Below are 14,707 nucleotides of genomic sequence, written 5' to 3'. Positions count from 1 at the left end.
ATAATTTAATCTAGTTTTATTAATGGTAAAAACTTTAAATAAAGAAAATTAGAGGGAAGGATACAACAAACACCCAGGTACCCACCACCTAGAACAACAAAGATCAGCACTCTTTCTCATTTATCTCACGTATTTCCCTTTCCTTTTAAGTACTTCTCTATCCAATTTTGTGCTTTGACTCTTATATTGGCTCAATTTATTTTAATTGGTTAGCTTTTGCCAAATAACAAACTATCCCCAAAGACTTAGTGGTTTAAAATAGCAAGTATTTATATAGCTCATAATTCTGCAAGTCAACATTTGTGCTAAGCCCAGGTGAGTTGTTCACCTGGTCTTGGCTGAGTTTATTCATGGATCTGAGGCCAGCTGCTAAATTGGCTGGTTCCTGGATAATGTAGAATAACTTCCGCTGGGACGGCTCATCTCTATTCCATGTGATCTCTTGTCCTCCAGCAGGCTAGCTCAGGTCATTTCATATGAGTAGTGGGACAGGACTTCAAAAGAAAGAGCTGAGATGTGCGATGCATGTTGAGGCTTAGACAGAGAATTTGTACCATCTCTCTGCTGCATTCCATTGGCCAAAAATGTCATGATGTCAGTTCAGGTTTAAGGGGAGGAGAAATAGTCTCCCTCCACCTCTTGACGGGGGATGCTGCAAAGTCACAATTCAAAGAGTATGAATTCAGGGAGGATGGAAAGAGTGTGGCAAATTTTGTAATCTACCACAGTTTACTCTTTGACCATAATTATTCACATTCCTCCCACAGGAAAAATATGCTCACCACCATTCCAAGACCCCCAAACACCTCTTGCAATTATGTCATCAGGCTTGAAGACCAGGATCTTGTGGTTCACATCAGGTTTGTATGTGACATTATGGATGTTGTTCTTCTTAATCCTGACACAGATGAATTAAAGACAAGTTATTTGCCTCCCACATACCTACTGTACATTGAGACAGAGGCAGGATATCCTCAATAGACACTTCCATTTAAAAAAGGGAAGAACGCCGGTCACGGTGGCTCACGCCTACAATCCCAGCACTTTAGGAGGCTGAAGCAGGCAGATCACTTGAGGACAGGAGTTCAAGACCAACCTACTAAAATTACAAAAATTAGCCAGGCGTTGGGCAGCACACCTGTAGTCCCAGCTACTTGGGCGGCTGAGGCAGGAGAATCACTTGAGCCCGGGAGGGGGAGGTTGCAGTGAGCTGAGATCACACCACTGCACTCCAGCCTGGGCAACAGAGCAAGACTCTGTCTCAAAAAGCAAAAACAAAACAAAACAAAATTAAAAAGGGAAGAATGAGAGACACATAGCAATTCTGAACTCCAGCTGGGCAAAGGTTTACAAGTCTCACTATCCCAGGAGAGGGTGTATTTCTTGCTCAGGTCTAGAGTTTACTCCCTGGGAGGGGGTTCCTGCTCCACTGATCTCTGCGGCTCTTGACTATACCCTTTGGAACATATTCCTTGTCTGTCACCTTCCTTGGCTACTTCTGAAGATGTGGCCCATGTTGGTAGCTGAATAATTGGTAGTTTGAATAATTTCAGTCTATTCCATACTCCAAATGACACAACTGTTTTGTGACGTCTCTCTAGATTTTATTACTGGTATTTTTGAATTGGGCTTCTGTGGGATCTCACTCTTAAGTTTCCAAGAAGGTTTTTTTTTGTCTAGAGGTCGACTAGACATCACTTTAATTCTTGCAGAGGTCTTTACAAAGTGCCACTATGAAACACAGATTACTGTTTTTCCAGCCTCTAGTAATAATTTCCCATCATTTCCCCAGACTTCAATATGTTTGCTCTTGCCATTTTCCCAGTTTCCAACCACTCCCAATCTCAAAGCTAATGTCACAAATTTTAGGGTATTGTTAACGGCCTAACATCTCACTTTCGGACACCAACTTCTGTATCAGTCTACTTTTGCTGCAAAACAAATTACCCCAACACTTAGTGGCTTAAAACGGCAGCTATTTATATATCTCACTGTTGTGTGGGTTAGCAGTTTTGACTGAGGTCAGCTGGATATTTCTTCTGGTCTTGAGTGAGTCCACTTCTCTGTTGGTGGTCAGCTGCCAAGTTGACTGGGTGCTGGCTAATTTCTGATGGCCTTGGCTGGGTTGGCTGAGCACTGCCGCACATGATCTCTCACATCCCAGCAGGCTAGCCCAGGGTGTTCCCTGGGTGCCTGGGCAGAGCCCCAAAAGAGAGAGCCAAAGCATGCAAGGCCTCTGGACACCTAGGCTCAGAACTGATGCACTGTTCCTTCTGTTGCAATTTACTGGTGAAAGAAAATAATAAGGACTTCCCAGATTCAAGCAGGAGATACAAAGTCATATAGCAAAGGGTGTGGATATGGAGAGGAATAAGGATCATGGCTATTTTTACAATTTGCCATACCTCCTCAGAGGCCACCCTCATCACAAAGTGGGAGGCCATCCTTCCCTTCCAAATTTTATCTTTATGTGACATATGTACATATCAAAAATATATAGTTTTTTCCCCTGTGAGTTCTATATGTTTTTAAATGAACTATTTCATACATACTACATAATTTGTGCAGTATAAATGTAAGGTATAAAGAATAGGATGCTTTTCTACCTACCACGCAGGGAAAGAAATGCAATTTTATCAATATATTTTAAACTCCCTGTATGCCCCTCCCAACCTAATATTCACTTCTTACCTGGACTATGCAGTTCCTTCCTGTCTTACCTCCTCCCATCAGCTCTACCTGCTGAAGCCAGCATGATACTAAAAAACAAACATCGAATAATTCCTGTACTTAAAACTATTCAGTCATTTCCCATTGACCTTTGAATAAAATCCAAATTTATTTATAGAGTAGGCCCTTTGCCATCTGGCTCCTGTTTACACTTCATGCCTCATTTTTGCCATTCATCCCTCAATGTGCTATGCTTATTCTCAAAACAGATCATTGAGATTTTGCCAAAGAAAGTGGCTTCCGTAGTTCCGTGCACTTCCTCTTTTGGAGCATGTGTCACTCTTGTTATTGGCTGTTTGCTTCTCTGTCTCCACTACTTAACTTGTCCCCACCTGGCTCTGAGGGTGAGGATCCCAATGTCTGCTGTGTCCCTCTGGGGCCAAGCACAGCAGCTGGCACCTGGGATGCTCAGTAATAATTGAATGGATGAATGAATGCTAGACTCTGAGGACAAAGAGAAGCTTCACAAAAATTTCCTAGCCTATGTGAAGAACAGATATATTGAATTAATAAATTCATCTCTCCGCTAAGCCAACAGCAAATGTGGGACTAAGATGGTGGGTTTGAGCTGGCCTATAAGCTCCACTAGGGGTCACTGTGGCAATGCCTCGGAGTCTTAAAAAATCACGTTATTTCCATGGAAAGACTCTACCTACTTAGAATGGAAATGTGATTTTTCAAAGGTGGTAGTGGTTTTATTTTGTGTTTTAATAAGCTCCCCATTCAGTCCACTGGAGAGAGCTGTATGTGAGCCACCCGTGAGTCTGAAGGACTTACCCCTGCTGGTGCCCACTTTATGCCTGTAGTGGTTCTTCAACTTGGAACCACCATAACAGCTTTCACAAACATGATTTAATTTATCTTCCACATCAGGTGTTGGCAGCCAGGATAGAGATTGTTATTATTTCCATCTTAAAAATGATATTTCTAGAACGTTAAGTAATTTTCCCAAGGAATCACAGCTGGTACCTACCTAAGCAGGGACTTGAATCTGGGTCTTTCGAATACAAATGTATTAGTTTACTAAAAATATATTGAGTTCCAGGCTCTGTAAAAGATGATAGAGATGCAAAGACATGCCCCCGAAACTTAATGTCTTAGAAGCAAAGACTGTCAAAGCGGAAAGGAACTTTGAAGTTCACCTAATGAAGTGTTCTCAACTCGGATGTGTGTAAGAATCACCTCAAGAGCCTGTTATAAATGCAGATTTCCTGGACTTTGCCTGTCTTCCACCCTCTAACAGTCTGATTCAATGAATCTGGGTGGACCTTGGAATCTGAATTTTTCATAAGAACATCCACATTTACCTGAATAATTCTGTTGCAAATAGACTGTGGACCACACTGAGAAACACTGATCTATTGGTTTCATGCTTTCATAATATAAAGGAGAAACTGAGGCGATGTGAGTCCCCTGGAAATATTCCTTGGATGTAGAAGGGAGGCTAACCCAGGAACTGATAATGAGCAATGTAAAGTAATGATGCAATGGAAAGAGCACTCGACTGAGAGCTGGGGACCCTGGGCTTACCGTCTTGCAGCTGAGTCACTTCATTTCCATAAACTGGTTTTCTCAACTGTAAAATGCAGGACAATACATACTTCATAGGCTTATTATGAGGACAGGCAATTCAAAAGATTTGGAAGAAGACTGGCACTAGAGACACTTGATAAAGAGATTAACAGGATTGTTTTGAATGCTCTTTCTACTTCATTTATCTATTCTCTTATTTTCATTTTTATTTTCTTGGCTGGGCGTGGTGGCCCACGCCTGTAATCCTAACACATTGGGAGGCCGAGGTGGGCAGTTTGCCTGAGCTCAGGAGTTCAAAACCAGCCTGGGCAACACGGTGAAACCCTGTCTCTACTAAACAATACAAAAAAATTAGCCAGGCATGGTGGTGGGCGCCTGTAATCCCAGCTACTTGGGAGGCTGAGGCAGGAGAATTGCTTGAACCTGGGAGGTGGAGGTCGCAGTGAGCCAAGATCACGCGACTACACTCCAGCCTGGGGGACAGAGGAGGACTCCGTCTCCAAAAAAAAAAAAAACAGAATTATTTTCTTGAGACACAGTCTTGCTATCTTGCCCAGGCTGTAGTGCAGTGGCACAATCATGACTCACTGTAGCCTTGATCTCCCAACCTCCTCTCTCAGCCTCCCAAGTAGCTCGCACCACAGGCATGCACCACCACTCCTGGCTAATATTTTTATTTTTGTCTCTCTATGTTACCCAGGCTGGTCTTGAACTCCTGGGCCTCCCAAAGTGTTGGGATTGCAGGCGTGAGCCTCCATGCCTAGTCTATTCTATATTTTTAAACGAGTACTTGCAATTGCCAGGCACTCAGCTAGGAACCATCTCACCTGTATGAAGTATATGATCTAGTGTAGCAGACAGCCATTAATTATACAAATAAGAAGCAATAATAATAATTATTATTATTATTATCATTATTAATCTGAGACAAGCTTTCACTCTGTTACCTAGACTGGAGTGCAGTAGAGCAATTCTGGCTCACGGTAGCCTCAACCTCCTGGACTCAAGCAATCCTCCCACCTCAGCCTCCTAGCTGGGACTACAGGCACACATCTCCACAATCAGATAATTTTTAACTTTTCTGTGGAAACGGGGTCTCACTGTTGCCCAGGCTGGTCTCGAACTCCTGGCTTCAAGCGATCCTCCTGCCTCAGCTTCCCAAAGTGCTGGGTTTACAGGCATGAGCCACTGTGCCTGGCCCAAATAAAAAATTATAATTGTCATAAATGCTACCAAGGGAAAATACAGGGTGTGTTTTGAATAATATGAAGACTTGAACCTAGTCTGCAGACAAATAAAATGTCCCTGAGGAAATGACTCAAAGGATGAGTAGGATTTAGTCTGTCAGAAATTCCGCATGAATCAGGAAAGAGCTTGCCAAGAGCAAGAAATGAAAAGACAAAAGGCCAGCATGGCTGGAGTGGAGCGAGCAGAGGAGAGTGGCACAAGCTGAAGCTGAGGGTGGTTATTATTTCCAGAGAAGCCTTTCTCTTTTCCTGACTTAATAATTATTTGAAAATCTTGATCTTTTCCTCAACTCCTTTCTGTCAATTTTTTTCCATTTTAATACTCAAAAGCCTTATTATAGTAACATTTCCTCAAAGCTAATATACATTTTTCACTATTTTGACATTCAGAAATAGGGATGGTCTAGTAATACAGGTTGAAAAAAAACTTGCTATTTAGCAAGTTGTTCCAAACAGGAATGTAAGTTGAGCCCTCACAAACTTACCAGTGCTCGGAAAATACCTATTCTAATGTCGTCATGTAATTATTTACACTTGTAGCATAATTTCATTAAATTTTAGTTTGTTTTAGTTAAACTTGGAACACTGCTATTACTCAAAGTGACTTCAAAAATTCCTCTCTGATCCAGAAGTAAAACAAAATATTATAGTTAGGAGGTTCTGATTGTGGGGAAGATGAAACAGATATATTCTACCCTGGCAATTGTAAAACCTGGACAGAATACACAGAACAGGCATTTGAGGACTCTGTCTTCCTGCTACTTGGCCCTGGATACATGCAGTCATGAGAAGTACATAGCAGAATGGGGTAAGTGAAATCTCAGGTTTTCTGTGAGAGGACCTAAAAGGGGAGCCTCAGGGGACTGGAAAGTATCAAACATCATAGAGAGACAAGCTCAGGAAAGCAACGCCGTAATTCCTGGGTTCACCTCTGAGCTGTGCATGCATGGATCTGATACTAAATAGCATACCATAGACTTGAGTACTGAGGTATGGGATAAAGGGATAAACCACTATCCAGATCCAAGACTGCCCACTGAGTATGCACAACTGAAAGAGGTCTGAATAGTATTGCAAGGCTTTGAAAACTGAACTGACATTGGAACCACAGCCACAAAGTCAGGTCACATTTCGCGGCCTGCATCCAGCTGGGTCATTTACATGCTAAAATGAAAGCATGAATACTCTCCATAAGATTTAAACAAGATCTAGACATGTATAATATTCAGAATGTTTAGTATTTAATCCAAAATTACTCAGCATACAAAGGACAGAGAAAAATCTTAATCTGCATGAGAAAAAACAGCCAACAGATGCCAATGAAGAGAGAACATAAGTGTTGAAATTGTTAAAGACTTTAAGCTAGGCATTATAGAATGCTCCAAGAAGTAAAGGTGAACACTCTTGAATGGAAATGGTATCAACAAACAAATAGAAGACATAAAGAGAAACCAAATGGAAATGTTAGAGCTGAAAGTATAATAACCAAAATAAAAAACTCACTGATGGACTTAATGGCAGAATACAGATGACAGGAAAGAGTCAGTGAACTTGAAAATAGACCCATAGAAATTGTCTAATCAAATAAGAGAAAAAGATTTTTAGAAAATGAACATGGCCAGATATAGTGGCTCATGCCTGTAATCTCAACATTTTAGGAGGCCAAGGTGGGAGGATTGCTTGAGCCCAGGAGTTCAAGACCAGCCTGGACAACATAGTAAGACCCCGTGTCTACAAAAAAAGAAAATTAGCTGGGTGTGGTGGCATGGGCCTGTGGGTCTAGCTACTCAGGAAGCTTTGCCAGAGCCCAGGAGATCAAGGCTGCAGTGGGCCATGATTGCACCACTACTGCACTCTAGCCTGAGCAACAGAGTGAGATCTTGTAGAAAGAAAAGAAAGAAAAAGAGAAAGGAAGAGAGAAAGAGAAAGACAAGGAAGGAGGGAGGAAGGGAGGGAAGGAAGGAAGGAAGGGGAAAAGAAAAAACAGAAAAAAAGAAAAAGAAAAGGTCAACTCAGAATTCTACATTCAGTGAAAATATACTTCAGGATAAAAGTAAAATAACTACATTCTTAGATGAAAGAAAATTAAGAGAATTCATTGCCAGCAGACTTGCTCTAAAAGAATTTCTGAAGATATTGACTCAGCAATCAAAACATTTCCCACAGGAGAAAAAAAAGCCCAGGCTTAAATGACTTGCATGGTATATTCTTCCAAATGTTTAAAGAAAAACTAACTCCAGTCCTTTACAAACTCACATAAAAATATAGAAAAGAAGGGAACACTTTCCCACTCATTCTGTGAGATCAAAAGTATGATACCAAAACAGACAAAGATATCAGATAAAAAGAAAACCACAGACCAACATCTCTTATGAATATAGATACAAAAATCCTCAACAAAATATTAACAAACCAAATCCAGCAACATATGAACAAGACTATACATCATGGCAAGTGAGATTTATCCAGGAATGCAAGGTTGGTTCAATATACAAAAGTCAATCAATATAACACACCATGTTAAGAAAATAAGGGGTGAAAACCACATGATCATCTCAGTAAAGATAGAAAACGCATTCTACAGATTAAAAACATTCAACAAACTAAGAACAGAAGGGAACCTCCTCAACCTGATTAGGGTATTAACAAAAAACCTTCAGCTAACATCATACTTAATGGAAGAAGACTGAAAACTTTGCCCCTAAGATCTGAAATAAGATCAGAATGCCTTCTCTTACCACTTCTATTCAACATTATACTGGAGATTCTAGCCAAGCCATTTTAGCTAAATAAATAAATAAAAAGCATCCACACTGGAATGGAAGAAGTAATCTATTTTCTGATGTTATGATTGTCTATATGTAAAATCATAAGGCATCCACAAAACACACTATAGACCCATTAAATGAGTTTAAAAGGTTACAAGATTTAAGCTCAATGTACAAAAATCAATTGTACTTCCATACAGTTGGAATGAACAATCTGAAAATAAAATTAAGAAAAAATTTCATTTACAATAGTATTAAAAAACCACACAAAGCCATTTATACGAAATGCCAAGAATAAAAAAAAATCCATATAGATGGAAAGTAGATTAGTGGTTGCCATGAGGGAGTGACTGCTAATTGATACAGGGTTTCTTTCTTTTTTTTTTTTTTTCTTTTTCTGAGACGGAGTCTAACTCTGTCACCCAGGCTGGAGTACAGTGGTGTGATCTCTGCTCACTGCAACCTCCACCTCCCAGGTTCAGGTGATGCTCCTGCCTCAGCCTCCCAAGGGGTACAGGGTTTCTTTGTGAGGTAAAGAAAATACTCTAGAATCAGATATTTGTGATGGTTTTGCAACCTTGTGAATATATTAATACTAAAAACCAACTGATTGTACACTAAAGGTAAATTTTATACTATGTGAATTATACTTCAATTTTATAAAGAAGACTATACTTAGGAATAAATTTAACAAAATTATGATATACAATTTTGTAGCTCTATCTGCTGAAAGAACCTGGGGGCAGCAGCATCCCAGTCACAGTAAGCACACCAGCACCCAAATCTTGGTTTCTTAATACTCTTTTCCATTAAAAGGAACCAGCACTCCTTGGAGAAATGCCTGATTCTGGGACTGGGGCTGGGAAAGAAACTACAGGATTACCTGGAATAGCTTATAACTAACAACTTATAGAATGAGAGGAATAAAGGGGACATATCAAAGGGAGACAAGAGCCATATTGAAGGAGTTAGTCAACTTGTGTTGGCCAGGACAACTCCAGGACAATTTGAACATCAAATAAATAGTTAATTATAATTCATTCAATAACATGTATGAACTCATACATATTGATATAAGTAAATGAATAAGTTAGTAACTGGGACAGAAGAATATAGAGAATATGTATATTCTCTATATTACCAGAGAATGCCAATAAGTACTAATAACCTACTAATTAATAAGTAGAAAATACTTTTTCATTAACTTTATGCTGGAGGAACCAGGCATACATCATTTATACCAAGTACTGAAAGTTAACACCACCAGCAATGGGACAAATCAACATACTGTGCCTCCTGACATGAAGCACTGAGAACAAAGAATTATTCCTGTTGTGTTTCTGCCAAAGTTGCACCTACTCATGAGGAAACATCAGACAAACTCAAATTGAGAGATCGTCCAAAAAATAACTGGCCTGTTATCTTCAAATATGTCAAGATAGCAGAGACTAAGGAAAGATTGAGGAACAGTACCAGATTGAAGAACATTAAAGAGATATGACAACTAAGCACACCAATAGTCCTGGATAGGATCCTAGATTCACAACACATTTAAATGGTACAATCAAGAAAATTTGAAGAAGGTATGTGGACTCGAGGTATTAGTATTTTGTCAATGTTAGTTTCCTAATATTGGTGGTTATATTGTGGTTTTGTAGAAGGTCTCTAAGAATCTTATGGGTGTACCTTATATTTCAACCAGGAAAAAAAAAATGCTTCTAAAAATCTTAGGGCTGGCTGGGCATGGTGGCTCACACCTGTAATCCCAGCACTTTGGGAGGTCAAGGTAGGGGGATCACTTGAGGCCAGGAGTTCGACACCAGCCTGGGCAACATGGTGAAACCGTCTCTAAAAAAATACAAAAATGAGCTGGGCATGGTGGCATGTGCCTGTAGTCCCATCTACTCAGGAGGCTGAAGCAGGAGGATCACTTGAGCCCAGGAGTTCAAGGCTGTAGAGAGTCGTGATCGTGCCACTGCACTCCAGCCTTGCAACAGAGCCAAGACCCTATCTCTAAAAAAATAAAAAGACCTTTAAGACTGTTGTACCACAACGCTGAGTCTCAGCCCAAGTTAGAGAAGGGCTCTTCTTGGGAAGAAATATAGATATGGTTTTTGTCTAACGGAAAGAACTCCAATAAGATTTACAGGAAATCCTCAAAGGTTTTAAGATGATTTTATCAATAGAAGTACTGCCCACTTGGGCTAAAGAGACAGAGACAATACAAAGCAGATACCTTTGGGTTCCTTTATCAGTTTCCTACTGTTGCTGAAACAAATGACCACAAACACAGTGGCTTAAAACAACACATATATTGTCTTACAGCCCTGGAGTTCCGAAGTCTGAAATGGGTTTCACTGGGCTAAAATCAACGTGTCAGCAGGTCTCTGTTCCTTTTGGAGGCACTAGAGGAGAACCTGTTTCCTTGCCTTTCCAGCTTCTAGAAGCGGTTCACAATCCTTGACTGGTGGCCTCTTCTTTCATCTTTAAAGTCAGCAATATAGTACTAAGTATCTTTAAATCTTTCTGACTTTGCTTCCATTGTCACATTTCTTTCTATGACTTTTAAGGACCCTCATGATTGCATTGGGACTACCAAGATAAACCAGCACAATCCTCCAATGTCAAGATCCTTAACTTAATCACATCTGTAAAGTCTCTTGTGCCATGTAAGGTAACACAGTCATGGGTTTTGGGAATCAAGACATGCACATCTTTGGAGGGAGGGCATGATTCTGCCTACCACAGTCCCTAATCTTCTATGGTCAGAAAACCTTCTATGGGAAGGCTACTCAGTTAGAAAGGGTTTGTGCAAGCTAGGAGCCTTGAAGCTTAAGCTTCAAAACCTTCTAGGTAAATCTGCCTCTGGTATTGATTAAGAATATGGAATCAGGATCCACATGACCTGGGTTCAAGTCCCTTCTCTACCACTTACTATGTATGTTGATTGAATTGATGTTACAGATTGGGTTTTCTAGAAGCAGAGGCACAGATGAAGTTTGAGGTGCAAGATGTTTATTAGAGATCAGCATCTACGAAAGGGAAAGGAAGCAGGAAAAGGCAGAGGAAGAAGTCAAAGAGGCTTGACAAAGCCTTGATCAAGGTGGCAGGTGCGCTGGAGCTAGTATTTCCTGTAAGAATTGTCTCATGATGGGCCAAAATGGCTAGGCCTTGATTCCCTCACCTTGCTCCATTGCTGGATTAGGGCTGCCCCAGGAAGGACATTTCCCTAAGCGAGACTGCTCTCTGCTATAGGACACACCCTAAAGCAGCTGACCACTGGATACTCTTCTCATCACATTCCGTGCAGCTGTGCAACAAGTCCTTCTTCGAAGGGGGATCTGCATGTTACATCTCATGTCTACACAAGCAGTGGTGTGCTGGAGCTGGCTCACCCCAGCTCACAGGAGTTGTTAGCATCTTTATCCAACCACAGTCAGTGGTGACATTTTTGCATGTCGAAATTAGCCACTGTGGGAGAATTGACACCACAGAAATTGGCAAATGCCACAAATCAGAACTTTATTTTTTTCCTGGAGAGCTGGTTTACCAGCACACCTCGAATGTGGTCCACAAGTGATTAACACTGAGTAGGTTAATGATTGTCCCTACAATTCAGTCTTCTCATCGGTAAAGTGGGGCCAATAACACTGTAAGAATACTAATATTACTTAGGCTATAGGGTCAGCATGAGAATTAAATGAGTTAGTACATGTAAAATACTCTGAACAGCGATTAAATGAGTTAATATATGTAAAATACTCTGGATGGCACCTGCCACACAGGAAACACTCAGTAAGTATTAACTACTATGTTTACTGTTGCCATTGTTATTACAATTATTGCTACCTTAAAAACTTCCACTGGATTTTCATAGAGGACAAGCACCTAAATTTCTTAGTATGACATGCAAAGACCTTTCACAATCTGATAGTTTCAAGCACAAGGAACTTTTCATCATTTCTGGAACTCAAACTGTTTTCCACCTCCAAACCTTGTCATGCACATGTACCTTCTGCCAGGAAAGCCCACTCCTCCCTTGCCTGTCAACTTCCAATTTTTTTCATCCTTTTGAACCAGCACCCATCACCTCCTCTCTGATGCCCTCTCCACCCACTACATGAGGGTTCCTTCTTCAGTGTTGCCATTGCATATTGCACAACCCTCAGTTACTCTGACAGCACTTTATTGTGATTACTTGTTTACATAACTGTCTCCTCCCTTGAGTCCAGGATTGGATCTGCTATTTCTCTGTGTAGGCAGCACAGTAACACAGGTGCTAATAAATATTTGTTGCATGAATGAACATTGCCTGGGAAATGCATAAGAGGGGGGAAATAGAGTACATAGCCTAGTAGGCTATAATAATAATAATAGTAATAATATTTTTATTTGCTTAAGTGACTCTAAGTATATTGTGTAAAGCAGTGACTTTAGGACCCCAGAGTTTCAGGTTCTGTAAGTCCTAGATTTGTCATATACTTACATCCTGACAGAGTCCTACTTATCCTTCAGATGGCTCAGATGTCACGCTCTCTGTGAGGGTTTTCCTCCCAGCTGTCCTCTTGCCGCTCTTTGCCTGCGCACCTATTCACATACGCATAATTGACTCTTCTGGACGTCCCTGTGGGGATCCAGTGGTGTTTGTGTATTCCCACTCCATGGTAGAGAGGGGCGGATATTTTGGGGATTCTGTGAGCATGGTGTTAACAATATTTGGGGATAGTCACAGCCTTTGACCTGTGAATTCATCGCTTACCCTGCCCCCGCCTCAATTTCCCCCAGTGTGATGGGCACAGTGGAAACACCTTCCCAGGGTCGCGATTTAGTGGAGGGCGGCGGAGACTGATGTTGCAGGAAGCCCCCACGCATTCCGAGGAGCTGAGGAATAGAGAGCGAGGTGAGGCGTCGAAACAAGGAAGGAGTCGGGGGCGTGGGGCGAGACTGGGCGGTGGACGGGATGGGACGGGCCGGGGCCAGAGGGCGGGGCCTGAGCCGGGAGGGGGCGGAGACAGGGGCGGGGCAGGCGAGGGTGGGAGCGGCTGGCGCCGCGGGCCAGGACTGTCTGAGGAGAAGTTTGCGAGCGCTGGCTATGGGTCCTGGGGCGCGGCTGGCGGCGCTGCTGGCGGTGCTGGCGCTCGGGACAGGAGACCCAGAAAGGGCTGCGGCTCGGGGCGACACGTTCTCGGCGCTGACCAGCGTGGCGCGCGCCCTGGCGCCCGAGCGCCGGCTGCTGGGGCTGCTGAGGCGGTACCTGCGCGGGGAGGAGGCGCGGCTGCGGGACCTGACTAGGTGAGGGCACGGCGAGTGGGAGCGACCGAGGGGCCTCAGTGGGAGACACTGTGACGCAGGGTGGGGTGACTCAGGTTGAGTGTGACCCCAGGCTCATTGTCATGCTGCGTGGGACCCCAGACCCACTGTCGCACCGTGCGACTGAGACATTGTGGCGTGGGGTGGGGAGTGGCTCTGAGGGCCAGTGTGACCCCCTAGACCCATTGTCACCCTGTGTGGGACCCTGACACTCCGTGGCATGAGGTGTTGGCGAGGGTTGGGTCACACTGGGACTGCGGACTCCATCACACACACAGTGGCACCCCCCATATCCAGCGTCACACAGCAAAGTTGATACACTGTGGGAGAGTGGGGCGGGGTGACTCTAGGACCTCACAATGTGCTGTGCGAAGCTGTGTGAGCCCTGTGTGACACTGACACAGACACAGTGGACGGTGCTGTGACAGAGACACTGTGAGAGTGACATGGAGAGAATACGGTGACGCTTTAGCTACGCAAGTATTGACCTTTCAAGGGACGATCGTGAAACACCGCATGACCTAGTGAGCTGATGTTTAGTGTTAGAAGTCAGGTGACAGTCTTCCACCATATGTGAGATTTACATGTCATTGGGACTGGATGGGCACGACACTGTGGATATCATACTCTGCATGTGAATGATGCTGAGTAACTGTACAGGTCGCTATATGAATAATGCTTCAGTTCATTAATTCATACAACACATATTTTTGAGTGCCTACTAAGAGCCAGGCAGTGTTCCATGCAGTGGGGATAAAACGGTGAACAAGAGCCAACTCTGCCCTCGAGGAGTTTGGGTCTGTAGCACCATGACTGTTAATCAGAGATGTCCACTGCCATCTATGTCTTCAGTTCTTCCTTCTCTTTACACATGTAGAAGCTCTCTAAATACTAAATAAATGATAACTGAGATGTTATATGTGTGTCGACATATTTGATATCAAAAAAGCACTGTGAAAAACATACTTGATGCAGAAGATACTGAGTGTAGCACACAGCAGTGGATGCTCAGCTAATATAATTTTGGGGTACAATCAACAAACTCTAGTGCTACACACTGTGGCATAAAAGATTGTCAGACTTGGGATGCTGAGGCACCATAGTCATGTATCGACTTAG

General features: G+C 42.5%; 1 protein-coding gene and 1 long non-coding RNA gene across 3 annotated transcripts in view; one reads left to right on the top strand and one right to left on the bottom strand.

Moving 5' to 3' along the window:
- Positions 1–257: 257 nt before the first annotated feature.
- LOC109028873 (uncharacterized) lies at positions 258–13,705 on the bottom strand. Of its 2 annotated transcripts, XR_010129162.1 has the most exons (8): positions 13,533–13,705; positions 13,038–13,159; positions 12,765–12,902; positions 4,261–4,306; positions 2,692–2,759; positions 1,993–2,286; positions 783–898; positions 258–652 (listed from the first exon to the last, which is right to left on the bottom strand). It is a non-coding gene; the product is annotated as an uncharacterized lncRNA (long non-coding RNA). The 2 variants fall into 2 exon arrangements; XR_002007855.3 differs by lacking the exon at positions 4,261–4,306.
- Positions 13,286–14,707, top strand: part of P4HA3 (prolyl 4-hydroxylase subunit alpha 3) — a 45,374-nt gene continuing 43,952 nt past the window's right edge. Inside the window, exon 1 of the mRNA XM_004051799.5 lies at positions 13,286–13,570. Coding sequence (XP_004051847.5) covers positions 13,371–13,570 — 200 coding nt within the window. The 5' untranslated portion in view covers positions 13,286–13,370. The remainder of the gene's footprint in view (positions 13,571–14,707) is intronic.

Source organism: Gorilla gorilla, chromosome 9, assembly GCF_029281585.2.
Source record: "Gorilla gorilla gorilla isolate KB3781 chromosome 9, NHGRI_mGorGor1-v2.1_pri, whole genome shotgun sequence".
Lineage (NCBI taxonomy): Eukaryota > Metazoa > Chordata > Mammalia > Primates > Hominidae > Gorilla > Gorilla gorilla.
The sequence above is the reverse complement of the archived record's forward strand: the minus strand, read 5'-3'. Positions and strand labels throughout refer to the sequence as shown.